The 26,371-nt window shown below is 59.2% G+C and overlaps 7 protein-coding genes across 7 annotated transcripts; 3 read left to right on the forward strand and 4 right to left on the reverse strand.

Moving 5' to 3' along the window:
- Nucleotides 1–499: 499 nt before the first annotated feature.
- BXZ73DRAFT_80909 (uncharacterized protein) lies at nucleotides 500–1,401 on the forward strand (the record flags this gene model as incomplete). Its single annotated transcript, XM_048023381.1, has 3 exons — nucleotides 500–744; nucleotides 816–1,330; nucleotides 1,355–1,401. The coding sequence occupies 3 exons, from the start codon at nucleotides 500–502 to the stop codon at nucleotides 1,399–1,401; spliced, it is 807 nt and encodes a 268-aa protein (XP_047873570.1).
- Nucleotides 1,402–2,807: 1,406 nt separating this feature from the next.
- Nucleotides 2,808–4,560, forward strand: BXZ73DRAFT_53446 (uncharacterized protein; the record flags this gene model as incomplete). The annotated part of the gene is made up of 3 exons (XM_048021003.1): nucleotides 2,808–4,016; nucleotides 4,245–4,448; nucleotides 4,528–4,560. The coding sequence occupies 3 exons, from the start codon at nucleotides 2,808–2,810 to the stop codon at nucleotides 4,558–4,560; spliced, it is 1,446 nt and encodes a 481-aa protein (XP_047873571.1).
- Nucleotides 4,561–6,251: 1,691 nt separating this feature from the next.
- On the forward strand, nucleotides 6,252–8,912 carry BXZ73DRAFT_80911 (EAP30/Vps36 family-domain-containing protein; the record flags this gene model as incomplete). Its single annotated transcript, XM_048023382.1, has 13 exons — nucleotides 6,252–6,301; nucleotides 6,373–6,407; nucleotides 6,469–6,638; nucleotides 6,693–6,694; nucleotides 6,749–6,810; nucleotides 6,865–6,962; nucleotides 7,019–7,112; nucleotides 7,165–7,305; nucleotides 7,364–7,379; nucleotides 7,432–7,483; nucleotides 7,534–7,565; nucleotides 7,625–7,894; nucleotides 8,069–8,912. The coding sequence occupies 13 exons, from the start codon at nucleotides 6,252–6,254 to the stop codon at nucleotides 8,910–8,912; spliced, it is 1,866 nt and encodes a 621-aa protein (XP_047873572.1).
- Nucleotides 8,913–9,675: 763 nt separating this feature from the next.
- Nucleotides 9,676–9,968, reverse strand: BXZ73DRAFT_105629 (uncharacterized protein; the record flags this gene model as incomplete). The annotated part of the gene is made up of 2 exons (XM_048016332.1): nucleotides 9,676–9,726; nucleotides 9,774–9,968. The coding sequence occupies 2 exons, from the start codon at nucleotides 9,966–9,968 to the stop codon at nucleotides 9,676–9,678; spliced, it is 246 nt and encodes an 81-aa protein (XP_047873573.1).
- A 266-nt stretch (nucleotides 9,969–10,234) lies between these two features.
- BXZ73DRAFT_92406 (GroES-like protein) lies at nucleotides 10,235–11,527 on the reverse strand (the record flags this gene model as incomplete). Its single annotated transcript, XM_048026350.1, has 6 exons — nucleotides 10,235–10,354; nucleotides 10,407–10,649; nucleotides 10,670–10,809; nucleotides 10,877–11,069; nucleotides 11,122–11,212; nucleotides 11,265–11,527. The coding sequence occupies 6 exons, from the start codon at nucleotides 11,525–11,527 to the stop codon at nucleotides 10,235–10,237; spliced, it is 1,050 nt and encodes a 349-aa protein (XP_047873574.1).
- Nucleotides 11,528–12,261: 734 nt separating this feature from the next.
- On the reverse strand, nucleotides 12,262–14,488 carry BXZ73DRAFT_105631 (uncharacterized protein; the record flags this gene model as incomplete). Its single annotated transcript, XM_048016334.1, has 4 exons — nucleotides 12,262–12,305; nucleotides 12,361–14,061; nucleotides 14,175–14,232; nucleotides 14,285–14,488. 4 exons carry the CDS (start codon nucleotides 14,486–14,488, stop codon nucleotides 12,262–12,264), a joined length of 2,007 nt encoding a protein of 668 aa, XP_047873575.1.
- A 293-nt stretch (nucleotides 14,489–14,781) lies between these two features.
- BXZ73DRAFT_105632 (uncharacterized protein) lies at nucleotides 14,782–17,049 on the reverse strand (the record flags this gene model as incomplete). Its single annotated transcript, XM_048016335.1, has 6 exons — nucleotides 14,782–15,153; nucleotides 15,211–15,683; nucleotides 15,742–15,912; nucleotides 15,964–16,637; nucleotides 16,689–16,710; nucleotides 16,767–17,049. The coding sequence occupies 6 exons, from the start codon at nucleotides 17,047–17,049 to the stop codon at nucleotides 14,782–14,784; spliced, it is 1,995 nt and encodes a 664-aa protein (XP_047873576.1).
- Nucleotides 17,050–26,371: the final 9,322 nt, after the last annotated feature.

Genomic DNA, 26,371 nt, shown 5'->3' on the forward strand with positions numbered 1-26,371 from the left:
TCTTTTCGAACTTGTACATTGTGCGCGAGCCCAGCGAACGTGCAGGGAGCCCGGTGGGGGCAGAAGCGCCAGTGATCCATGCTACGTGATCTGCGGCTATTCAGCCAGAGAAAGCGCCGAATATGGGCCGAAAAGGACATGAAAAAAAACCGTATTCTGTCCATTATCGGCCCATTTTCTGCACGAATATCCTCTGAATATATCCCGAATATCTGACGTATTCTGCCCATTCTCTGCAGGAAAATTCCCTCTGATGTGCAGTGTGGATTGTCCGCATCAAAGGAGATACTCGTCCGAAGAAGCAGTGTCCCACATCCCTAACCACAGAACACGAGCCCCGTCCAACCGCATTCCTAGTATGTGGGCGCACGGATCAGTTCTACGCGAGCCCGGCGACCGCCGCCTGCGAACGGAGCGTCCCGTCGTAGGCGTATGTGGACGGCCGCCGCCACGCTCTCCGTCTCCGCGCGCAGTGGCACCTCCTGCGCTCACGTCCCCCATGTCCGCGTCGTTCTCCAGCGGCGGCAGCAGCCTACAAATCGATAGACTCGGCTCGGCGCACCTGCAGCTTGGGATCCAGGGCCACGCCGACCGTTCGGGCAGGTCCCCGCGGCCAGATGACCACGCGCGCGCCAAAAGAACGCTTGTCCGGCGCGTAATCTGGCGCGCTGCCCCCTCCGCCGGCTCGACCGGTCGACCGCTGGAGAGCAAACGCCTCACGAGCACCTCGGCGGACATCGAGCGGTGTGAAGGGACGATGTCCGTCGGGGACCGGGGTCGCGCTCTGGGCTGTCGACGACGCGTCGGACGGCCAGGAGTGGCGGCGACGGGTGGCACGGGCGAGACGACGCAGAACACGTGTGGCCGAGTTCTTCGCCTTCTCCGGCAAGGTTTCCCGCGAACGTCGAGGAACGAGGCTCGCGCGCAGGGCCGGCGAGGTCGCTGATGAAAGCTTCTGGACGCGCCGACGTGCGCCGTGGTCGGCTGGCTGGGGCGGCCTGGGCGGGGCAGCAGGATCGATGGCGGGCCGGCGCGCGGGAGAAAGACAAAGAAGACAGGCTTGGTTGGGGGACGGGAAATACGGAGCGTCCGACGCACCAGGGTGAAGTACGGCGCCCATCGCTGTTGGTGGGTGCGCTACGAACCTCCGCGAGCGGTCGCATCGCCGCGGACGTGGCTCCGCGTCTCGCGGGCGAGTGTTTGGTCATCGCGCGCGACGATGCCGGCCGCGGTGCTCGCATCCTGTTCTGGATCACGACCGACCCCGAGCGGGGTACTGGATCCGTTCTCGCCCGTTCGTGCGCACACGCGATGTGGCGCGTGATGCTGGGTGCGCTGGTTTTCTCCGCCATAGGACGGCGGATCTGTCCCGAAGACCGATGTGAGGTCGAGCGAGGCTAGGAGGTTCTCACACATGCTGCAGTGGCCTTTGTCGGGGTTTGCAGTGCTCTTCGTGGCGGCGGTACCGAACGCTGTACAATCAACACCGAAATACAGGCTTCGTAGTCGGGTCAAGCCTCGCAGCGTCATGGGGGATGCGGATGGCGAGGACCTTCTGCAGACATGGAAGCCGACGCACAGCTTGACGTTGACGCTATTTTCGCTGTGTTCCCTCGAGAAAAGAATCGGAGCGGTAAGCTATCTCCCCGAGCTTCACACGGTCATATACGCACGGGATACGCCAGCGGGATGGCGTGCCCCGTGCCATTCCCTCGCGCGCGGGACGGCGAAGCGGCGTCAGCGAACACGAGGCACGCCGCGACGTCGAAGGCGGACGTCGCCCTACCTACCTGCGCAGGGGCGCGTGTGCCTCGCCGCCTCGCCGCGCCGTCCCAGGGAGCGGCGAGCGGGGGAGAGGGGCTGGGGAGGGCGCGCGCAGGTCGTGGCGGCCATGCGCGGACGGTGGAGGCCTGCAGGTGATGTGAGTCAGATGTTCTCCCAGCGAAATGAACGCCTTCGCGCGCTGCGCTCCGAGTTTCCTGGAGAACGGGCGGTTAGGCTCTTCGTCCTCCTCTGCGTCTCATCCCCCCAAGTTCTCCGCCGACTGGTTCGGGGCGAGTGGCGTGCTTCGTGGCGTACAGATGCGCTGTCGAGCTTGAGAGGGTGCCACTTGGGGGAGTTGGGTGTGGGTGATCATGCGATGCGGATTCTCCGATCATGAGAAACCGGGACGCCTAGAAGCATACGAGGGCGCCTTGAATGCAATGGCCCCCGGGCGACTGTGCGGACATGGTGGGACTGCTGGTGTGGCGGGCCAGGAACACCGGTGGACGTCGGGGGCTACGTGCATCGCAACACGATGAGCCCTAGTCCTGGGGAACCAGACATGTTGCTTGACGGAGCAGGACTAGAGCAGGGAAAAGCGACAACGCAGTCTGACACTGACAGAGGCCGCAGTGCCACGGCATCATTAAAGCGGAGTGAGGGGCGGAGACGTATGGCACAGCGGTCACAGCCAATGACCGCCAGGATACAAGCGGAGCTCGAAACGCGCCGAGCACGAGCCTGATCTAGCCGGTTCTCGATAATCTTCTGGCCTCACCGCAAACACGTTCCAGATGGATAACCCAAGTGGGGAAGGCGGATAGTTCACATTGGCTTATTCTGCGGATGAGGTCAGTAATCCCCGCGCCAGAGGGTTTTCGAGCGTCCGCCCCCCGCAGCCGTGGTCCGAGGGTCCCACCGCCTCGGGCAGTATAAGACCTATATCCCCCTCTCCCGATCGCCCTTTTGTTCTATCTGCCGCTGCCGTGCCATCGCAGCCCGTGCTTTGTCCCTCCTCATCCTCCTCCTCCTCCCTGCCCGCCATGACGGAGTATGCCACTGACCCAGAGACGATCCAGGAGTTCGTTCATGCGCGCAACCGCACCGCGAACTGGGTGACCGTCCACTCAACTGGACTCCAGTTTGTCACACCCTCTGCGCCGCCGTCGATGTACAGCGACGAAGATGCACCAAGCTATGGGCCCTCCGACTCCGAAGCCTCCAGCCACTCTGTCCCGCCCCGCATGCTCCTCCGCTACAACGACGGCCGGCCAGACATCCCCATCTCCAACGACTCAGCGAGCGGAAGCCGTGGCAGAAGCGGACCCTCTCGCCACTCGCGGTCTCGGTCTGGTTCTCTTTCTCCCACCTCACCCGCCGACCAGCGCATGCCGCCCCACCACGCCCAGTCTCTCTCCTACGCCTCTGGCTCCCGCTACGCTGCCGCCGCGGAGACGCACCTGCAGGCGACACCAGAAAACATCCGCATTCTGCCCTCTGCGTCACGGGCGCCCGAAGACCCCCGCCGAGCGCGGGCGTCAAGCACATCGCCGCAGGGTGCCTTCCCACCGCACCAGCCCTCGGTGCACGATAGAGTTCCCGCCCTCGCAGATCCCTTCCACCCCTCGAATCGTGCGGTGCACCCGCACGCCCACGCGCCCTCGTCCCGCTCGCGCGCCCATCCCCAGCCCATCCCCATCCCCGCCTCCCCGCCCTCCATGCACCCCCACTCCCAGTCGGTACCGCACAGCAGCGGCTCGCGCTTCTACGAGGCTCCCAGCATCGCCGCGACCCACACCCCGCACGCGCCCCAGCCAGGCCTCCCGTACACGTACGCGCCCCCTGCGATCGTCTACGCCCCGTCCGGACGGAAGCACCGGTCGAATTACCAGCCTCCCGCTATTGTCTACTCGCCTTCTTCGCACGCCCATCGTCGCGCGCCCGGAATGGCTTACAGCCGCTCCGACCCCACTCCGCAGCCGAACCCGTACGGATACTCTCCAGAGGCTTCCGCGGGCCATGCGCCATATCCGTCCGCGCACGGGTCGTCCCAGCGCCAGCGCCATCAGTCCATGGGCGCAACGATGGGGCGGGAACGCGAGCCCCCGCGCGGACGCAGCTACACGCCCGGCCGCGACCGCTCGCGGACGCGCGACACGACTCCCGCGCTGAGCGAGAGCGAGACCTCGAGCGACGACTCGGGGAGCACGTACTACGTCCTCCCGTCCCCCGGCCAGAAAGTGCAGATCATCGTGAGTACACACCCATCTCGATCCCCCCGGCTCTTGCGCGCTGCGCGATCGCGGTGCTCGCAGTTTGCATTGCCCATCGCGGCCGATCGCCCCGCCTCGCGCTTTTCATTGTGCGCGCGGGGTGCGATCCCACGCGCGGAGATTGCGCCCCCTGGCCACGCACCCTCCACGCACGCCCCCCTTCCGCGCCGCTATCGAACTCCCGCACTGACGCCTCTGCGGCCACAGGTACCGAACGCGGCGTCGATATACGCGAGCACGCCGTCGCCGCCAAAGTCGCGCCCCCCGCCGCGCTCGGGGCGGGTCTCGCCCACGTCGCCCACGTCCTCCGCGAGCTCCGCGAAGCGGCCGTTCTTCCAGCGGCTCTTCTTCCGCAACTCGGGCTCGGGCTCGCTGGAGTCGCGCGGCTCGAGCGGTCAGGGTAAGCGTCTCGTTCGCCGGCCGCCGGGCGCGGGCCCGTATGCGAGTGCTCATCACTTGCCTCCCTCGGCCAGCGCGCGATGAGCGGGAGCGCGGTCGGATCCCGGTGCCCTGGCGGTCGTGAGGGCCGCGGTCTTGCGTTGGACGACGTGCGCGCGGCGCGCCGCGTCGGGCATGGTCGAGCGCGGCGCGGAGAAGCTGGTGCGTGCCTCGTGTACGTGGGGTTGGGGTGGGGGCGGTCCGCTGACGGCTTGCACAGACTCCGGCCGCGCTCTCATGAGGAGCGTTTGCGCTCCGTTTCGCCTTTTTGTGATCCTGCCATCGTCTCGTTTGCATCGGACCAGGCTCGTCTTGTCTAAAACGCAACAACCCCACATCCCATCTCGATCACGGTTCCCCGTCTCCTTCCCCGTCTCCTCCCCCATCTCCTTCCCCGTCTCCTCCCCCATCTCCTTCCCCGTCTCCTCCACCATCTCCTTACCCGTCCCCAGGTTCCCCGTCCCCGTTCTTTTCTGGTCCTTTGGTTTCTTGGTCTTTCCGCGCGTGACTTGACAGTGTACCGCTTTACACCACCCACACTCCCTGTTTGGCTCCCCCTCCCCTTTTCCGTGGCTGCTTTCGTTGTTTTCGCCTGTTTGTCCCCGTGGTCCGACTCTTCCTCTTGCCCAGCCTTTCGGTCCCCTCGCACGCCACCTCACACTCCTTGCTCTCCACCCTCACGATCCACCCTCACGACCGCCGCCTCCGAACACCGACGACACAGAACCCCCGCATCGAATGCCCCCGGCCCACATAGACTCCTGTACCACCTTCTGTACTTCTCCGCCTGTAACAGTACATCGCTCTGCGTAATGCATACGTCCCCGCCCCCTTCTCGCGCGGCAGTTCCGCCCGGACGTCATCTGTGGGAGGGCTTCGTTGGAGCCTGGGGGCAGGTCATCCTTACGTACGATCCGCGGGTTTTGGTGGCCGGAACTCGCGGGAAGTCGAAGGTGCGGTCGCGCGCGGATCGCGCGTGGAGGGCGAGCCTCCAGAATCTCCGTGCACGATTACGTGGGATGGATCGATGGTGCTGGTGAGCTGGTGAATGACTGGGGGCGCAGAGTGTACTTATCACTAGCGCTAAGATAAGATTCCAACAAAGCACGTGTCAAGCCCCACGAACTTCCACTACGTCGTCACGAATCCTTTCTTGATCCCATCCATGACTGGACCGCATCCCGAGTCGCAACACGACAGCTTGGTCGTGCCGCCGGCGTCGCACACCGCCCATCTCCCAACGAACTCTATCGTATCGGCCGCGGTTTGCCTGTCATTCTGCGGCAAGATCGCCGCTGCCTAACGCGGACGCAGGTCTATAAGTGCTCGACAGCAATCTTCCACCACCTGCACCGCTCCTTGCGCCTTCCCGCGACCGGGTTGACAACAGGCACCAGAAGGTGATGCAGAGGCTTATCGAGCCCCGCCAGCGGTGCGTTTCGAACTCTGCATTGATCGCTGACGTGAGTCACTCAGCCTCATCATGCTTTTCCAGGGTCGCACGGCGCCAGAGCCAGAGTGTAATCGTTCTGTGGGTATCGCACCCGTGAAATCTTGAAACATGGTCTACTTTTCGAGAGTTTGACGCTGGATCATCCTGAGAGGGTATATTGCAAGCCCTATCATCCGACGAGGGTGGCATCAACTGGCACGGACAGAACCTTGGGCGACGCAATGCGAGCCAGCGCGCGAGGAAGCCCGTGCATTTCCAGCGCCTCCGGAAACATACATAGATGAGTCTGGGGCCTATTCGTCGTGCCACCTTTTCCCCCCACTATGTCCGACAGCGACGAGATCCAGCAGCTGGTGACCGCTACCGGTCTCTTGTGAGTTCCCCGCTCCCTCTTCCCTTGCGTCATCCAGCCAAGCTAATAGAATCAACGACTCCCATGATTAGTCGAATTGCTAACTACAGCGAAGTCGCTGCATTGAGTACGTGTTCCTCATACCGACATACCCTGATGATGAACTGACCTGCTCGTCCGGCGTTCAGCCCTGATCGCATATGATCATTTCCTCACGTTCTCGGGGGAGCTTCAATTCGTCTGGGGTCGGAGGTTCTCTGGTGCGACAGTCGTCTTCGCGCTCAACAGATATGTCAATCTGGCTGGCAAGGTGGTCCTTCCTATCAGTACTATGTACTGGCCAAATCAAACGGACGAGGTACGACTGACGTTGCTGACCGATTTAATGTGAGATTCACTAACGGTGCTATAGACGTGCGTGTTCTCAATAGATTCAGTCTTGTGCAGGTTTAATTTTTCTTTCCTCAGATGCGCTGCCCCCATTATCCTCGTGATAGTGCTGACAGTCGTCGCTTACTGGATCGCTGCAGGTGAGCTATTATTACCATAGCTCACTCATCACCAGCCGCTCAATTCGCAGACAGTGTTCTCCGCGCTGCGGATATATGCTGTGTGGGACAAGAACTGGAGGCTATTAGTCCTCGTCTTGCTATTAGCCATGGCGGTTCCGGTCACAAACATGGTAAGTGTGCATATGTAAAATCACGCCGCCCTACGTACTGACGAGCGGCCCTTCAGTATCATTATATTCGTTCGACACCTGTTGCCGGCGGACCTCCATTGAATGGCTGCGGGGAGAACGTTGATCTCAGCGACGAGCAGTTCGAGCAGCGTGTGTTCCTTCCGTCCCTTATATCGTGTCGCATTCTCATGCTCGTCTGCAGTCTCCATGATTACGCATGGTTTTGCAATCGCCACGGATCTGCTGGTCGTCGTCCTCACGTGGTTAAAGACATATGAGATCAGGCGCCTCTCATATCGGCTTCACTTCAAAACATCCCTGTCAACGTTGCTGCTTCGGGACGGTGAGCTTTCTTTTCCCTCTAAGCTCGTGGTCATGACATTGTGCTGACGGATTGCCAGGCACGCTCTACTTCGGGTATGTTGTGTTGTGCCGCGCTGTCGGGTAGTACTGACATTTGAAAATGCAGGATCCTCCTTATCCTCAACGTTATAGATATTATACTGAACTCCAACGAATCGGTACGTGTTTTCCCTAGAGTCTCAGAAGCTCCCTGACCCAGTTGTGTCAGCTGTACAACCCACTGCCACCGTTTATCGAGGCGTACGTATCTACTCCAAGTGCTTTCGTGCTCACCGGACGTCACTGACGGCAGCCACCAGAGTCACATGCATCCTGATCTCCCGGTTCATGCTGAATCTGCGTCAAACTGCGCAGGAGATGGACGAAGGGACGACCACCGTCGCGCTGTCGCAGTTCTCGTCGATCCAGATTGCCTCGGGTCTGGCGGGCGATATGGGCGCGCCCCTTAGCCACGGGACTGCTTGGACAGGAGGCACGGCGTTGATAGAAGCTCATACGACTTACGACATTAGCAACAGCTACGATAGAGCTCGCGCGCTAGAGATCGGAGCAGGGCCGCTGGCGGCTGGGTTGTTGGAAGAGGAGTTGGAGGAGCATGAAGATGCTTAGAATATTGTTGTACTATTATGTGTTGGTGTAAACCGGCTCCGTTGTGGCTCGCTGGCCGAGCGGTGCCATCTAATCTACTCTTATCTCATGTGTATCGGACTCGGAATCATCTGATCTAATCTTATCTCAACGAGGGATGCTGCCTTCATACTGGACCGCGAGTGCAGGTTTAATCTGTACAACCACCATCCCTCTCTCTCCCTCATCCCCTTCCTCTCCACCGCCATGCATCGACTGGGAGGTGCCGGCCTCGCCGCCTTCGACCGCCAGCGCGAGTCCCAGCGCTCCTTCGCCGAGCTCTCCTCCGAGCTCTCCCAAGCCCAGGTCGACCTCCTCCACGCCCAGCTCGCCCAGTTCCGCGCCGCGCTCGCCCACTACGCCGCGACGCACCGCGACCGCATCCGCGCCGAGCCCTCCTTCCGCCACGCGTTCCAGCAGATGTGCGCCGGCGTCGGCGTCGACCCGCTCGCCGGCCCCCGCACCGGCGGCTGGTGGGCGGAGCTCCTCGGCCTCGGCGACTGGCAGCACGAGCTCGGGGTGCAGATCGTCGACGTCTGCGTCTCGACGCGCGAGCGGAACGGGGGGCTGATCGACGTCGGCGAGCTCGTGCGGATCGTGAGCCGCCTCCGGGGCGGGAAGGACGTCGTGACGGAGGAGGACGTGGTGCGGAGCATCCGGACGCTCCGGCCACTCGGCGCGGGCTACGAGGTGATCGAGGTGGGCGGGGGGCGGAGGATGGTGCGGAGCGTGCCGCGGGAGCTGGACGCGGACCAGGCGGTCGTCCTCGCGGTTGCGCAGGAGGCCGGGGGGCGGGTGTCGGAGGCGGGGCTCGTGGCGCGGAAGGGGTGGACGACAGAGCGGGCGCGGGCTGCGTTGGAGAACATGCTGTTGCGGGACGGGCTTTGCTGGCTGGACGAGCAGGACGAAGAGTACGGGGTGTCGTACTGGGTGCCCTCTGCGATGCGGTGGGATGAGTGATGGATGTGCGGATCTAGGCGAGTCTTTGCTATGGCTCGGACTCTCGCGACATTTGCTCAGAAGTCACGATAGATTTCCTTATTACCGCAATGTACTTTTAGGCGATGGTGAATAGAGGACGAGATGCTGCATTGGGAGTGCAAGGTCAACCAATGCCACCACCATCCCTCCTACTCTGCTCTCTTCCTCCTCCTCATTGCTGCCAAACGGGGTACGTTCCAGGGGTCAACGTCTACAGCTCGTCATCCTTGACAGTTCACCTCAGATCCTTGGGTTCTAGACATACAGAACGCACTAATTCAGGTCCTTGTCTCCTTTCTTCGTCGAGCCGCAGCCGCATCCGTACCAGGGCCCGACTACAATACATCGTTCGGCCCGGGATTACATGCAAGTCGCTGAGGTCGACCGTTGACAAGACTGGACGTTGAATGGTGAGCACCCCGCTTGCGAGCCCACGGGTGTGCTGACTGGGTGATTGCAGTGGGCGGGACATCCGTTTCTAGGCAATAGCAGCAGCAGACGTCTTCGACTTCATCTCACGCCTAAACAAACGTACCCCGCATCGCCATCATCGGTGATGCTGGACCCTCTAGCCCCATCCTCCACCTCACCCCCGAACGCGGTGCGTCTTCCACCTTCTACGAGCGCGGAGCAAGCCCGTTCGCCCGCGCCCCCCGCGATGGCATCCTCGATCTGCACTGGAAGCACGGCCAACTCGCGCTCTGCAAGGACGGGCTCAGCGATGGCCGCCTGGTTCCACTGCTCAGCGGACCGGCCGCTCCCGTCGGACGCGGCAGAGGCGCGAGCGGTGGTCCTGGAGAAGTTCAGATCATCACACACGGCGCGGACGACGCGATCTACCACCGGCCGCTGCACATGCTCCCTTGCCGGGATGGGGGCGAACGTGTCGATGTTGGATGGGCTGGAGTTGGGGTTGGCGATCGCGGAGGCGCCGGTGAACGCAGGGGCAAGCAATGAGGAGGCGGCGGTCAAGAAGGCAGAGGAGAAACTTTTTGTGGAGAGCGCGAAGTGGACGGCCATCACCGCTTTCAGCATGGAGAAGATGGCCGGGCCAGAGGCGTACAAGCTTGGAAAGGGGAGTCTGTAGAAATTTGCTCTCAATGGAGGCTGGATGTATGTATCCCGCATACTAGCCGCGTGTCAGTCTGATGAAGTTCTACCGACACAGTCGTAGTGTGCCATGGGCGAAGATTGAGTTGTACCTGTGCCGTTTTGCACCCCAACAAAACAACTCAGGGCTGAGCTTGCCTTCGACCATCGCCGTGCCGCAGTGACGATGTACACACCACCCGGACAAAGGTTTACACTGTTTCCTGCGGCCGCACCACAAGCTTCACTCCGCTAATCTCGTCGTTCTCCATTCGTTTCAGCCCATCGACGATCCCAGCCAGACCGCCAGGGAGGACCTCATGACGGTTCGGCTGAAAATACGGTCAGTCCTGCGTGGATCCACAGATAAAGACGACAACGAACCCTGATTGCGCCCGATTCGAGCAGCTTCGGCAGCGCATCCAGAAGCGATGCGCCGACGCCGTGGTTCACCGGTGTCATGAACAACCCATGCGCCATGTGCACCTTCTTCCCCGTCGCATCGTCCCTTCCCGGCACAGGCTCGAAGTTGAGCACGACGACGAAGTCCCCGCCTGGCGCGGTCAGCGCATACCCGAGGGCAAGCGTGTCTGTGACGGAGATGGCGTCGTAGACAACATCGAAGGGCTTCCCGCCGGCGATTTCACGGCGGAGGCGATGAGCGTCTCGTGCGGGAGCCTCCGATCCAGGACGTGCGTCGCGCCGAGGGACTGGAGGTAATCCGTGTGGTGGAGGGACGAGGTGGTGATGATGGGAGCGAAGCCAGAGAGGCGTGCCAACTGGATCACTGGACGCGGCAGAGGATTGTGAGTCGATGGTTTAGGAGCCAGAGAACGAGAAATCAGGGGGCGCACCGAATTGCCCCACGCACGACGATCCTCCGAGAACGAAGAAGGGCTTGCCGGAATACGCCCCTGCGCCCTCCGCAGTCCACGGCGCCTTCAACTGCGCTGAAGCTGGCGCGTCGGGGTGGTACAAAGGAAACGCAGCAGTCGCCATCCCGCTGAGGACTGTGGCCGCGGCCTCGACAGAGAGGCTCTCTGGGATCTACAGACACATTGATCAGGAATTGATGTGTCACGGTCAATGATCATCCGACCTTAACAGCTAGACGTGCTGGCAGGTCGAAGTACTGCATGAATGTCCCGTGCACCGACTTGCTCTCAGCGTCATGCCATCCTTGTACCATGCTGGCGGAAGATGTGAGTGAGTCACAAGAAGTAGTCAGTCCATGAGACGCACACCCTATCTCCTACGGCAAACGAAGTGACACCTTCGCCGAGTGCGACCACGACACCAGCAGCATCATAGCCTGTCACGGTTGGGAAGGTTTCGGCGAGCACACCAAGTACTCGAGTCTTCCAGTCGATGGGGTTTAATGCGGTGGCGTCGATTCTCACGAGCAGCTCGCCGAGCTTCGGTTGAGGGACAGCGATGGTGTCGACGACAAAGGGCGCAAACTTTGCGGGAATGAGGAGGGCTTTCTGAGCAGCAGGGACGGCCATTTTTCTGTGGTTTGGAGTGACAGTGGGTGTTAGCTGGCTGTCGAAGTGCGGGGCTTTATATACTGACGAAGTGACCCACTTGAGTGAATTATATGCAACGATCTATGTATCAGCATGGCTCCCGATTGGACAGGGACTAGCTGCAATGAGTGGCGAGGCAGAGGCTAGAGGGGGATCCGGTCGGAATCTCGGGAGCAGAAAGGCGAGTCAATCACGATTGGATGACTGAAACCATTCCATTCTCATTTCATCTGGGTCTAGCTAGTCTCCACCTCAGCTCCGAGGCAGCATTGACTGATGATTGGCATGGGACAGACAGTACATGACAAGTATATATGTGTGTGCGCAGTTGTTCTAACTTACTCATCACTCGGCTGACTCGTGACTCCTCTCCCCAGGAATCGCTTGCCGCGCGCTTCTGCAGATATTGCTCGACGCCGTCCCCGGTCACCTTCGACAACGGGACCACCATCACATACGACGTCGTGATCGGCACCGACGCCACGCACGTCCGCCTCTCCCGCACCGTGACTCGCGCCGACTATGTCCCTCCTCCCTCCTCCGGAGAGCGCCAAGTGGACGGTCATTACCGCGGCCAAGATGAAGAAGATGGCCGGGCTGGAGGTTCCCAATGGCCGGCCAACGCGTTCGAGCCGGCTCGAAGCACGGAATGGCGACTCGATTTCTGGGGTCAAGTAACGCATACACACGAATTATTATTTCTGTCTGCTTCATCACTCCTGTATGGCGTATTGACGTCGGAAGGGGGCAAAGAAATCTACAAGAAACTTGAGTTCATGGCTTCATGAATGAATTCATGAAGAGTCACTCACCATTAAGAGTGGTCTCTGGCTCGTACTCCTCGCCCCAGACCAGCCCCTTCGCTTGCTCCCCATGCACGTCCCAAATTTCCACCATCGAGTTCGCATCCCCCTCGCGCCTCACCCACCACCACCGCGCCCTCCACTTCTCCGTCTCCTTCATCTTCCGCATACGACCGCCCGTCGTGGAGTCGATTTGTTCCTCATTTGCTGTGTCTCCACCCTCGTCCAAGGACGGAACCTTGGCAGGATGTTCGTGCGCGACCATGATGAGGCGCAAATGCGGCAGCGCGTCCGGAAGTCGTCTCACGACCTCCTCCAGGGTCCGCTCCCGCCGCGCCTCGCTCGCGCGGGCCTTCCTGACCGACTCGCAGTACTCCAGCAGGAGCGCGGGGTCCCTTGGACGATCCTTCGGCTCCGAGCCGCACACGCGGATGCCGAGGTGGACGATGGGCAGCGCCGCGAGCGTCTCCGGGAGGAGAAAGAGGAACCCCTCATGGTCGTCGTCCGGCTGCTCGTCTTCGCCGTACCACCTGCGCATCTTCAGCTCGAGCGAGCGCAGCATCGGCGCGTCTCGCGCGATGAACTGCCATATCGATTCGGCCTCCTGAACCGCGCAGACGGTGTGGTATAGGAGGGGCATGTCGAGCGTGAGTGCGACGGGGCGCGCTTGGCGGAGCAGCTCCGGGAAACATCGGGCAACGGGCCTTGTCGTCTGGAGCGTAGCTGTGTAGAACTCCCAGAGGATATTGCTGAGGAAGAGACGTCTTATCCGGCTGACGCGCTGTATGGTAGAGGGGTCCCAATGGAAAAGCCCATTGAAGTGGAATGAGCGAAGGGGAGGCCATTGCGGGCCGATGGTGCTGAGGTCCGAAGAGTATATCCAGTTGAACATGACGAAGGAGATGTCGGTAACGCGGGGACATGCGGCCACGAGAGTTTCGAGCACGTAGCCTTCGGCACGACGGAGTTCCAGGCGCCGAACGGAAGGTAGGGTGCTCTCCGGCCAGTCTGTGAAAGGGACCGCACTGTAGTACACCTCTTGCGTGTCCAGACGTCCCACCGTGTACCTGCTGGCGTTTGAGACGCGAAGGGTTTTGAGGCGAGTGAAGGGAACGAGCGCGTCGACTAGAGCGCGAGATCGGAAGGTTGGAAGTGCGTCCCGGTCGGTGAAGTGATCGGAGAAGTTCAATGAGAGACACTCCACCGTCTCTGGGAGCGCCAATAGAGCCGGGAGAGTGGCGAAAGTAAAGCCATCGAGAGAGACCGCTGTCAGGCGCTCCATGGAACGGAGAGCCTGGACGAGGTGTGGTCGAGGGAGAGTTACGTTGGAGTGCGAGAGTGTGAGCGTTTGGAGCCTCCGCGTGAGGTGCAGGACTTCGGCGACGTGATCGATGGCTCTCTCGCGGTTCCCGATGCGACGTACGGCGAGGGTTTGAAGATATTCGGCGCGAGGAGGCATAGACATACGCGGATCTCGTTCGACCATGTACCTTCGGAAGCGGGAGATGCGACGTGTCGTCAATTCTTTGTCCTTGCCCAAGACAGTATTTTCGAGAGCGCGTGCCATGGCGAGGGGGTATGCGGCGGTACAGGTGAAGGCGAGATGGAGAGCGTCATTGGCGGTGATGCAGGAGAGGATGACTGAGAAGACATCGTGGTTCAAGGAGAGTAGAGTCGACATGTCTTTGGAGGCCAGATGGATGACGACCTCTTGTCGTGATGGCGGCGGCTGAGCAATCTTATCTTATCTCAACGGCAAACAAGTCCGACGTGACTGCCACGACGAGGCTGGCTGGTCAAGTCCCTTCCCCGCTCATAGCCACCATACATCGCCGTCTTCCAAAACCAGCGCGAGCCCCTGTGCTCCTTCACCGAGCTCTCCTGCAAGCCAAGGTCAACCCCCTCCACGCGGTTCCGTGCCGCCCTCACCCACTACGCTGCCACCCACTGCGACCGCGCCCGCGCTGAGCCCTTCCGCCACGCGTGCTGGCAGATATGCGCCGGCGTCGGCGTCCACCTTCCCGAAGGTCCCTGTGTGGGCAGCTGGTGGACAGAGCTCCATAGGCTCAGCGGCTGGCGGCACGAGCTCGGGGTGCATTGTGCAAATCTTGGTGAGCCGACCGTCGTGACGGAGCATGATGTGGTGCGGAGCATGCAGACGCTACGGCTGCGGGGCGCTGGGTGCGAGGCGGTCGAGGTGGGCGGTGAGAGAAGGACTGTGCAGAGCGCGCTGCGGGAACTGCAGGGATGTGGACCAGGCGGGGACGCTTGCGGTTGCGGCGGGCGGCGGACGGGCGTCGGAGGCCGGGCTAGTGGCAAGGGTGCATTGGTGCTACTTGCCGTCGTTCATAGTGGTAAAGTACAAGTACAAATATGTCTCAACGAGAGGAACCATCGAATCAAGATAGACCCGGCCGCAACCCCACTACACTACTCCACGTCGGGTTCCAACACCAACTCAATCCGCTCCCTCACCTCCCTAGCAAACTCATCTTCATCTTCACCCGCACAGGCGGGGAGGGGCGCCGAAGCGTGGAGCGGTGTGGTCTGCGTCGATCCGACATCTTTGGAAGAGGTTTTAATGGCCTCATCCAGCGTGTCGGTCAGCCTCTTCGCCAGCTTGACCAAAACCGCACGAGGTAGACCTGAGGGTGGAACCCAAGGGAAAACCGTCGAATGCGTGCCCGAGAGGACAAACTTCACACCGGGCCGCCCGTCCTCCGAGGGTTCGGCGAGCAGTTGTGCAAGGTAGTCGCAGCAAAAACAACACTTTTTGCTCACTCCGACGGGGATGCGCTCGCGCTGCGAAACGATACCATGTGAGCGTGGAATTGAGGGGACATACAAGATACGACGCACCAAGAGCACATCCTGTATCAGTTTCTCGCCCTCCGATGACGCTGCTGAGCCGTCGCCGTTTTGCGATAGCCATGCGCGAGCCATGAGCGCCGCCTCGGCATGCACACTTGCGCCATTTACTTTCTGCATCACCTGATTCCCCAACTTATTCGGCCACTTCGCGATTGCCGGGAAGATGACGCTGGCAAATGGACCATCTCCGGGATCGGGGAGGGAGCCGGCTGTCTGTTTCGCCGGCAAGAACGGTTCTATCTTCTTCTCGATGTCGGCGAAGTTGTCTGGACGAAATACAGGCTGAGCAGGTGGGTGGTCTACATAGACGGCTTGCACAGCCGGAGCGTTGCCAGCACCTTGAGACATGGGGAGATCGGTGAACGTGGCAATGATGTCAAGGGGTAGCGTCACGGTTCTCAGATGCCGGAGGACGAGGTGGTGTTCCACCGAGTCGTTTGGATCCGTTCTGGCGTCCGCCACTGGAATGGTTTGCCTGTCAGTACTATCTCGTCCAGCGATCCTATGAGTTGTTCGAACCTTCCTCATCGTCATCGTCCGCGGCTTCCAACACGTCCTCGTCAGGCGCATCCTCTTCGTAAGTGTTCTGTTCGGGCACACTCGTAGCTCCCATCTGCGTAAGCAGAAATGAGTAAGTAGACTCGCATCCTCTAGTCGATAGAGCGGATTTCTTCGCCCAGTTCACCAAGTCTAGCCAGATGTGAGAATGCAACGACGATCCCAAATGACGAGGGTACTTACTTTCCACTGGGCACGACTTCGATTCCTCACTGCGCTGGCGCATCTCCTGCAGCTCCGCTTCAACATCCGGGGTGATAAGATGCTTGATGACGCCGGCATCCAGAAGGGCTCTGAAAAGCTTCATGGTCTCGAAAGCATCCGAGGACTCCTCGGCCTGTAGCGAGAAAGAGGCGGTGTCACCCTCGAGGACGCGCCACTTCGAGCGGAGATCGCAGAAATATGTCCTCATCTTCTGGAAGGAGTCCATGAGCAGTTGAGCCCAATCGACCGCGTTTTCATTCGTGATCGGGTAGGCGTCGTGGGTGTCGGAGTGAGGGGACAGAGGGATCTTCGCCTTCTTGAAGTAGATCCGGAAACCCCTCGACAAATATATGAGCGCGTTGGGTCCAATGCGCTTCGGCGGTGTGGTGCGCAGCATGTTGTAGATTGCCGTCGTGGGGTGACGCGAGTTGTCTCCATCCGACGCCTTGGTACGCACCTGGGTATCTGAGCTGGGACCGTCCCAGATAAGATCGCCGTGTTCGAAGCGGGAAGTGAGCTTCGGAAGGCAGCGAGATACACAGAAGAGGAAAAGACAAAAGTCCGCCTGTTTGGGCCTGTGACCTTTGGGGGTGGTCGCGAAGAACTGCGCGACATTGACTACATCGCCGATATGCTGGAGGGGATTGATGACCCTGTTGTGATAATCCGTGAGAAGGGTCTAGTAAATGATGTAAAACATATACTTCTGCAGCGGAAGAACGAGGGCTGCGGAAACATGATGTTGCTAGGTGCGAAGACCCTGGCGGGGGGCGACGGCTGACCTGGAACCGCGTTGCGGGAAACGAGAAACCCAGTAATCCGTCCGGAAGTGATGACGCCAGACACCGCAACGACCTTGCTAGCCGTCTCGTCGCTAACGGCCCCTGTCGCGATGAGAAAAGAGAGAGCGTTCCAAGGCTTTATGGAGGGGTCTTCATATCCGCGTTGGCTGTGATGTTGGGAACTTTGTGACGCTGCGAGAACATAACGGAACTGCGCCAGTAATGCAGACGACAAGATTATTTGCGCTACAGGATCCCCTTCAGATGGTGCGGTCGAAGACATGGGGCTTGGATCAAATGCGGCGAGCACTGGTGGGGTAGAGGCAGCCCATGGTGGATAAAGCGTGTTGCGGAACTCCCGTAGCGAGTGCTTACAAAAGCAGGGCGGAAGATCTAATCTTATCCTAGCAGACTTTGCTCTTCTGCCACCTCCCATGTAACTGGCATGTACCTCGTCGTCGCCGCCGCCTTCGACTGCCAGCACGATTTATAACAAGTTCTCCACGTCCAGCTCGCTCAGTTCCGCGCTGCCCTCACTCACTATGCCGCCACCCACCGCGACCGCATCCGCGCCGAGCTTTCCTTCCGCCACGGGTTCCAGCAGATGTGCGTCGGCGTCGGCGTCGACTCGCTCGCTCGCCCCCGAAAGTGCTGGTGGTTTGCTGAGCTTCTCGGGCTCGGTGACCAGCAGGCTCGGTGACCAGCCTAGCACGAGCCCAGGTCGGAGTGTCGAGGCGCTAGTGGAACGAGATCGACGTCGGGGAGCTCGTGCGGATGGTGAGTCGCCTTCGCGGAGGGGACGATGGGACGTGGTGACGAAGGTGGATGTGGTGAGGAGCCTCGTGGCAGGGTATGAGTGGGTGGTGGGCGGAGGACGGTACGGAGCGCACTGCGGGAGCGGGATGGGGACCAGGCGGTGGTGCTTGCGGTTGCGCAAGACGACGGCGGGCGGGTGTCGGGGGCGGGGCTCATGACGCGGACGGGATGGCTGCACTTTGTGAAGCTTTCACCGCGTTGCCGGTGGAAGACAGGGCGTACGTCTCGCGAATCGTCTGAGTGTTCGTGACTAATACTTTGCTCGCAGTGTGGTGCAAGGCATGTTGCGCAGGTTTTTGGCTCAGAATTTGGCTGACGCAGCTTCGATGCTCACAGATCCCGTAGGGAAGCCGTGACCACGGTCCCAAGCGGCCTCGCGACCTTTTCCGTGTCACAACCCAGACGCTCCAGCCTCAGTCAAGCTGACAGCCCCTTTGGTCACAGCCGCATGCGGGCAATCCGTCCTTCCTTTTTGAAAGCTCGTCGTCCGTTGGGCAATATGGTAAGTCCATCTACAGGCATAGGCCCAGCTGTCCTAAACCACAGGCTCACCGTCCACCGCTTTACGGTCCAGCCACTCAACTTGTGCGCCTTTTTGTTTTTTCATCCTCGCCACTTCGTCTCTCGGGCCGCCACGCAGATCATTTAAAATCCCTCGGCGCGACGCACGTACCGAATCGCAGGGTACCACAAGAGACGCTTATAGTGTCAACTTATGAAATTGCTGTGGAACCCTCGTCGACGTTGTCTACGATGCCATGCTCGCTGACAGTCACGCCTTGACCGCTCCCGACGGCGACTTCATCATTTTGCTCAATTTTGAGCTCGTACCAGGGAGGGACGATTTGATGGGGGAGAAGGTGCGTATATACGGCCAACGGGTAAATCACGGTGTCGACGCATCGCTGCTAGATCCGCTGTCGAAACTGCTCGAATCGGGCGCAATCAAGGTTCGTTGTGGTTTCGATCTGCTCTGCTTAGGCTGGCTGCTGAGTACATCCTCAGCCGACCCGCTATGAGATTCTTCTCGGCAGCCCCTCCAGGATCGTCAATGGGCTGGAACGAATGGAGAACGACGGGGCTAGCGGAGTGAGGCATGCGGCACATCCGCGGGAAACGGCGTAAATTTGCATATCGAACGACGCCCGACGACCCTCGCTGACCAAACAGTAGTGTTCATACAGTGTTCCCGACCGATCGTGTCACGCGTACATCGCACTACCACAGTATGCGCCTCGTCCCACAGCATACAAGGAACTTGAGACGGTGAGTAACTTGTACGCTTGGATCCGATGGGTCTTAGTCATAACATCACATAGACTCTCTTCTTCGTTCCACTCCTTCGCTCTCTCTCACGTCCGCCGAGTCGCGGCCGAAGCAGTCACCTTGCTATCAGCGCAAGAAGCCAACTCCGACTTTCGTCGACGTTGTGGGGATCCCTTCGCGTAGTCTTCAGACCCTGTAGAAATGTTCGCGTTGAACGCGACTAGACTGAGCGCGACGGACGCGCGTTGGCTGATACGACGGATAAACGGAAAGACGGATACGACGGATACGACGGTTACACGGGCACGGATAAGACGGATGCGCAGGGGAGAACGGGCAGCGGACACGACAGAAACCGAGTGAGTGTGGGGGAAAGGAACTGACATTCTTCGTGTGTGCGTGCTACTTTTATACATGTGCAGGTACTACTTCTTCACCAAGTGTGCTCGGTGACTTCTGGCCGCTCGGACGACACGTGACCGTGTTCTGTCGCGCATGCGCGTGCTTCAGAGTGCCCGCGCGCGCGGGACTCCTACAACCGGGGGGCCCTTGAGATCTCGACCCCGAGATCCTGACAACCATCAAGGAGACCCGTCCATCGCGGTAGCCTCGCGAGTGTCGCCATCGGGAGTGAAGCGACCGGAAGTTGCGTCGTAGACAGCACGGACCTGGGGGCGGGGCGCACGTGGCGGCGGAGTCGGCGGTCGAGGGCCGAAGGACGGACCGGCGTAGGGCCACGCGACGAAGGACTTTGCGAGCCGACCCAGAGCGATCAAGTTGGAGGGGGAATTGACAGTGAGCCAGGGCGTCGCGCCGAGAGGGTCGACTGCGGGGTCGAACGTAGTGGTGTAGAGCGTTGGCGGGAAAGACAGGCGCAGGTCGACATTGATGCCCGAACCATCGTCGCTATCAAGGAGGTAAGGTTCCATCTCAGGCGCCGCGAGGCATGCGCCGTCACAGGTTACGGACGCGCGACCGTCGCCGAAGGCATGTTGGACTGGGTTGCAAGAGTAGGTGATGGGCTCGGAACGCGGCGGGCGGTGCAAGCGGTTACTGAGGGAGAGGACTTCGATGGGCGCGGCGAAGGCGCTCACGTAGCTGGAAGCCGCAGTGGAGCGAGGCGCGATAGGGAACGTCGTTTTCACGGCCTGGTAGTCGTCGCGATAGTAGAAGAGCTTCAAGCGCGCACCTGGCGCGGTATGACGCATTGGCGTGCCGCAGATCTCGCGCAGCTTGTAGGAACCCGAGGTGAGGCGTTCATCAACGATGTAGGGGCCGGCCCAGCGGAGAGCACCCTTCATGCCCATCTGAGTATCGAGCCAAGACTCGAGCAGCAGGACCCAGAACCCGGGCTGGAAACCTTCCTTGTTGATGAGGGACTCGTACCGGCGGTGGAAGTCGTCGATCGCCTTCCGGCGGTTCTTGGTCAGCTTTTGTACGGCGTCGTCCAACACGGACTTGTGGCGGGAGATCTGCAATAGACGTGTCGCGAGAAGGGACACGTCGTCGGTAGCTTCAGCCCAGTCGAGCGCGAACCAGGTGGCATCTTCGAGGTCGAAAGGGAACATGCATTCTTGACCGTAGACGAGGTAGTAAGGCGTGTACCCAGTCGCGCGGCTAGTCGTAGTGCGGACGGAGAGCAGGGCGGAGTTCAGAAAGCGGTACCAGCTGAAACGGTCGCGCTTCGTGAGGTCGCAAGCACGCCAGATGGCTTGTTGAAGAGTACGCCCAGAGCGCTCCGCGATCCCGTTGGCCTTCGGGTTGTACGGAGATGTACGGATCACCGTCACACCATGGCGACGTAGAAGGATGGCGCAAGCGCCGTCGAACTCGGGGCCGTTGTCGCAGACGATGACCGGGATGCATCCGAAGCGGCAGATAATATTCTCCCACAAGAAGGCAGCCCAGGCTTCAGCCGTGTTCGCTTTGACAGCCTTCGCCTCTTCCCAGTGGCTAGTGGCGCAGACAGCGTGGAGGAGGTAACGGAAGCTGCCGTTCATGAAGATGGTGTCGATGTGAAAACGCCGGAGGACGCAAGGGGTGATCTTGGTCTTGGACGACAGCGGCGCTAGCTCGCGGTGCTGGGATCGGAACTGGCAGTTGAAACAAGAGCGAACGAACCAGACACAAGCTGCATAAAGATTGGGGAAGAAGTAGCGCTCGCGGAGCAAGGCGAACGTTGCCGCAGCGCCGCGATGGCCAGTGGTGTTGTGCGCCGCAGCTATGATTCGCTTTCGCGCGAGAGTGTCCGTGACCACGAGGAGAGGGTGCCGGTCGGCGCGAACGCGCCAGATGCGCCTATGCCCCACGATGTAGCAGCGACGCATGCGGGCCACCCGCGCCCTCAAGGCGGGGTCGGTGGGCTCGATGTTCTCGACTTCCGCGCGCCAGAAAGCGGCCCATGGAGGTTCGCGGTCGCCAAGATGTGCCTCGTGGAGGGTGTCACCCGGAGAGACAGTTGTCGTGGGAGCGGGAACCGTCTTCGCCTGTAGCGACGTGGGGAACGTCGGGATCTCGTCGCCGAATTGTTGCGGAGCATGGTGGGGGCCGTCCAAGTCCGCTGGCGGGAAGTAGGAGCGCGCGGAGAAGCCAGAGGGCAGAGAGTGTCGCGGCTCGCGGAGCATGGGTCTGTAGATGGTGATTGGGAAGACACACGCTTCGCCACCGAGGTCACATTCGCACTCCGCCGGTTGTGAAGGCACTGCGCGGATGCGCCAGTCGTTGAAGAAGGGCGCCGTCGACGCGGAGGACAACATGGATGACGAGGGGGAAGTGGAGCTCCAGCCGTCGGTGTAAACAGAGAATTGACTCAAGTGAACGGGCGCAGTGTGTGAGAGCCCCCAAAGGTAAGACCGACGGAAGGGTTGAAGGCGTCGTAGCCCCAGCTGGAGCGTCGGCAGAGAAGGTCAGCGGCCGGTACTTGAGCCATAGTGCGGAGACTCGTGAGGATTGAGTGGACTGTCCCGGATGACACGACTGCGGAGACGACGGCGGGGCGAAGGGAGGGCACTGAGCGGGCAGAGGACGGGCACCGGGGGCGAGGCGCTACAGCCGCCGGCGGGTTTAAGAGGGCAACCGCACGACCGAAGAACTCGTCGAGGTGCTTCTCACCATCTGATTCGTCCGAATCGTCGGGAGCGGGCGGCCGACGGGACAGGGAGTCCTGGGGAATCCCCCTTGTGGCTGGGACATGCTGGAACGCAAAAGTGAAGAGTGCCAGCATCAGGAAAACCCCAAAATGCTAATTAGGACTAATGGCACTAATTTACTTGATTAGCAGTCATTAGCTCGGATTATCTGTTAGTCACTAATTAGATCGGTCCTCTCCTAATTACGACCATTAGACAGAATAGTTACAGAATACTCACACAATAGCTTCATCAATACTGCCTGAGATAACGTGATTATGACTTCATTAGTTGCGCAATATCAGCTTTTACTGAGTGAATATCACAGCAGTAGCAGAACACAGACCACAATTAGACCAGCTTATCAGTTACTATCGGGCCATTATCACACTTCTCCGAGTACAGCGAACAAATTAGTGGGATTAATGAATGCACTAGTAAGGTAAGAACAGCACTATCAACAGAGAGATCCGACTGCCGATAGGGTATCACTGGAGATATCTGGCATGTCAACCTATATACGTGTCAGAGCGATGTACAGCACAATCATATACAGGGCTGCGCAGGCGGGCTGGCAGCAGCGTCAGAAGTCGGTGGACATGGCAGATAAGTCGAGGAGCTTCTTGGTGGTGAATTCGGAGGTCTTATCGGTAGTGGGATCAACGGCATCGGAGCTATGAAGCGAAGGTGTGTTAGCACGCAATGACAATCAAACTCAAAATGAAGCATACGAGACGCTCCGCTTCCAAAGACCATGCATCAGAGAGTGATATCTCTTGTCGTCAGGCTGGATAGTGCACAGGAGGTCCGATGATGTCCTCATACTTCGATGTGAACAAGTTCGAAGCAAAGTCTTGGCCCTTGCGGCGCTTGTCAGGGTTCTTCGTCTCCTGGAGCACTGCAAAGATCTACAATGCATATTTGAATGAGATAAGCATGACACAGCGCAGTGTGGACCTTACCGCAGTTGCGACTAATGCGAGCATCGGTGCGGGAATTTCCTTCTGGTGAGGGTGAGAGGGGAGCGATGACTTGAACTCCGAAGCGAAACGTTCGCCGTATGAACGAGCCTTGTCGAAGAAGCAGGCGTTCAGAACCTGACTGTATATAGGGTGACCAAACGGGCGACCCGTATCCACATTCTCAGTCTACCAACACATGTTAGCTCTGCAAGGCGAGATAGCGTAAGAGAACGGAGACTGACCGCGAGATCCTTGATATAGATATTACCGCTCATTGTGCTGCAACCAAGCAGCCTTCGTAGCGTCAATTATCCTGACCCCAAAGCGCCACACATAACATTTGCAACGGTCGCCTTGACCCTCCCGCGGAGAAGTGTGATGCGATGAAGAGGCTGATAAACGTGCCATAGGGTTAGCATAAACGAGAGGAATAGAGAAGACACGTACATGCTTGGCTAACTTCTGACTGTAATCGTCGTCCCGAGTGATTCGGCGAGCAAGTTGGGGGTCTCGTTCGCGCTCGGTGATCGCAAGGAGCATGGGGCGCATGGCATCGTCCTTCTTCGGGCCGTCGGGAATGCGTGAACAAAGAGTGCATGCTTGAGAGCCTCCGGCGTGGACAGCTTGAGAATCTTCGAAACTCGAGCTGTCTGGTCGCCGAGATTAAGCCGTTGGTTGACAATCTTGAGCTCGATGCCGATTTTGGGTTCGGTGTCAGACCCATCAGTCTCAGTTTCACTCGAAGCGTCGCTCTGATCAGTGTCGCGTGCGCCAGATGAGATGACTTCGGTTCGAAAAAAACCAGGTAAACTCACGGTGACAGGCGTCTCTGACCGGGAGGCTGTGGATTTCTTTTCACGGCTGCCAGCTTCAGGTGCGTCGTCAAGAATCTTCGGTTGCTGCAGGGAATGTCGATAATGTATCACACAGTTGAAAAGAGCGACACTTACTTCATCAACCTTGCGCGTTGACGCGGGAGCGGGCCGCGAACGCCAATCGGAGGAGAGGGAGGGTGGATGGGTGTAGATGGAGGTTGGATGACCTCGATGTAGTGGTGCAGAGGCGTTGCCGGCACTAGGCGCAAAGCAGACGCAAACTAGAGTCACACGAGGGATGTCTAGCCACAAAGACCAAGTTACATAGCTCTACATACATACAGGCAATTGAGATACTCACCTAGCCCACAAAGACCAAGAGGTCGAGATGAGGGCTAGGACACGAAGTGCAAGTGCTAAGAGAGTCCGCGATACGGGCGCTTAAGCGCGGGAACAACCTTCCAATATAGTAACAGGCAGAGAAAAGGCAGAGAAATGGCGAAAAATAATACATAGGGCGAGTCCAGAGTCGTTCCATGACACGCGTCTTCGGCTTTGGTGCGGCATCCTTCTTGCGAGCAGCGGTCTTGCCAGGGTTCGCCTTGCCACCAGAGGTCGACGTAGAGCGTGGAGTATTGGGCGATTGAGTCGCGGTACTCTTGCTAGGCCTTGAGGGCTTCATCGCGGTCTTGTTCCTCATGTCCTCGCTGTTCCTCGCGTCCTCACGGTGAACCTGTGTTGTCGTCATGCATTTACACAATAAGTGACAAGTCTGCGATGCGCACCTGAGACAGACGGGAACGCTTTCGAGTGGATCAGCATGTGTGCCGACTATTATGAAACAACCAGGTCATACCTTTGCATCTGGCTTCGACCTTTTGTCGTCGTCAGAGTCGTCCTGGTTCCCGCTCACAATCAGATCGCCCTCATCGTCGCTTAGCCTGTGCTTGCGAGATCGCTTGGGAGCACCGCCGTTCTGCTGAGACAAGCCTCGCGCATTTGAGGATGGTGTAGCTTCCGAAGCGTAGACCTGCGTAGATGTGTGCTATTCGCTACGCATCAAGACCGATTTGCAAGTAGAGCTGACTGCAAAACATACCTTCGCACGCGCGCTGCCATTCTGCGCACGCGCGTGGCCATCCGTTGTGTGTGCGCGGCCGTCCGTTGTGTGCGCACGGCCGTCCGTTGTGTGCGCGTGGCCGTCCGTTGCGTGCGTGCGGCCATCCGTTGCGTGCGAACGGCCACCCTTTACGCGCGAACGGCCGCCCTTGGTTTGCGCGCCACCATCCTTTGCATGTGCGTGGTCGTCCTTCACCAAGGCTCGTGTGCTCAGTCTCGTTCGATTGTAGCATCGCAATACAGAAAATTAGAGCTCACCTGTGATCCAGAGTCGGGATCCTCCATGTTTGACTGCTCCGTGACCTCACTGATCGTCTTTGAGGACTTCGTCTTCGTTTTTGGTGTTAGTCTAGACTTGGAAGCCTTCGATGGCTTCAACACCCCCAGACTGCTCTCAGTATTTATCCTCTGCGCATAAAAGCATCGAACTACACACCTGGAATACGTCGTCGTCATCAAGCTCCCCATTCCCATCGCCCGCATCCGAGTTCTCCAGAATGTTGGTATCCTGTGGCCGTTCCGCATACAAGGTGTCGTCCTCTTCCCATAGTAATGTCGGAGGGGTTGTGTTGCAGCGACGAATACGAGAGAGGGTAGGTGGGGAGTCATCTTCACTCTCAGACCCACCGAGCAAGGTGGCAGTCTGAGAAGAGAATGTGAGCCAGGACGTGTGAAGCGAGAAGACACGCAGGCTGTTGACGTGCAGCCACACTCCAGATGCGCCCACTCACCTCACGTTCGAGCGTTCGCGCGACTTGAGTTTCCGTTCCACCTAACGCATTTCCCTCTTCCTCTTCTTCTTCACCACTGCTGTTTGGCTCACTGATGTCGCCGCCTCCATCACCGCTCATGTTAAGATCTTCGTCCAATGTGCCTTCAACGGGATCCTCAGCACGAACGGGTGGTGCACGCTGGTTTGCCAGTGCAGTGCCATAATATATTCGCATGATGCGCTTATTTGCGGTGCAGGAATAAGCAGATGTTCTGCTTATATGCACTCAATTGAGCTTGACATCTGTTTTCGATATTCCTGCTCATATGAGCTTATGGTGGTAGACAGTGCTTTTGCTCATGTGAGGTGCTCCCCCAAAATGTCCGAAATCCTTCATAATATCAGTTCAATTGAGGAAGGTGTTTTTAGGAGTGCTCTGCTCATATGACGGCCATCATTTCACATGAGACATGCTCACATGAGGTCAGCCTGTGCATGAAAGACAGGCTCATGTGAGCAACAGTCTGTTCACATGGCCTTCCCTTATTTGAGGTCAATCTGTTGAGCAGAGGCTTGCTCATATGAGGGCAGTCTTACATTAGAGTGCTCTGTTGACAGGAGCACTCAACTGAGAGTCGTCTGTTCATGATAGATTCACTCATTTGAGTTGGCTGGGTACTAGAGAAACCCGCTCCCATGAGCCGTGACTGGTTTGGGGAATATTCGCTCATGTGAGTGGCACTCAGTTCGTGAGGGATACGCTCACGGGAGCCTCATGGTGAGCGAA

The sequence above is a fragment of the Epithele typhae genome (genome assembly GCF_022376455.1).
Source record: "Epithele typhae strain CBS 203.58 chromosome Unknown BXZ73scaffold_68, whole genome shotgun sequence".
NCBI lineage: Eukaryota > Fungi > Basidiomycota > Agaricomycetes > Polyporales > Epitheliaceae > Epithele > Epithele typhae.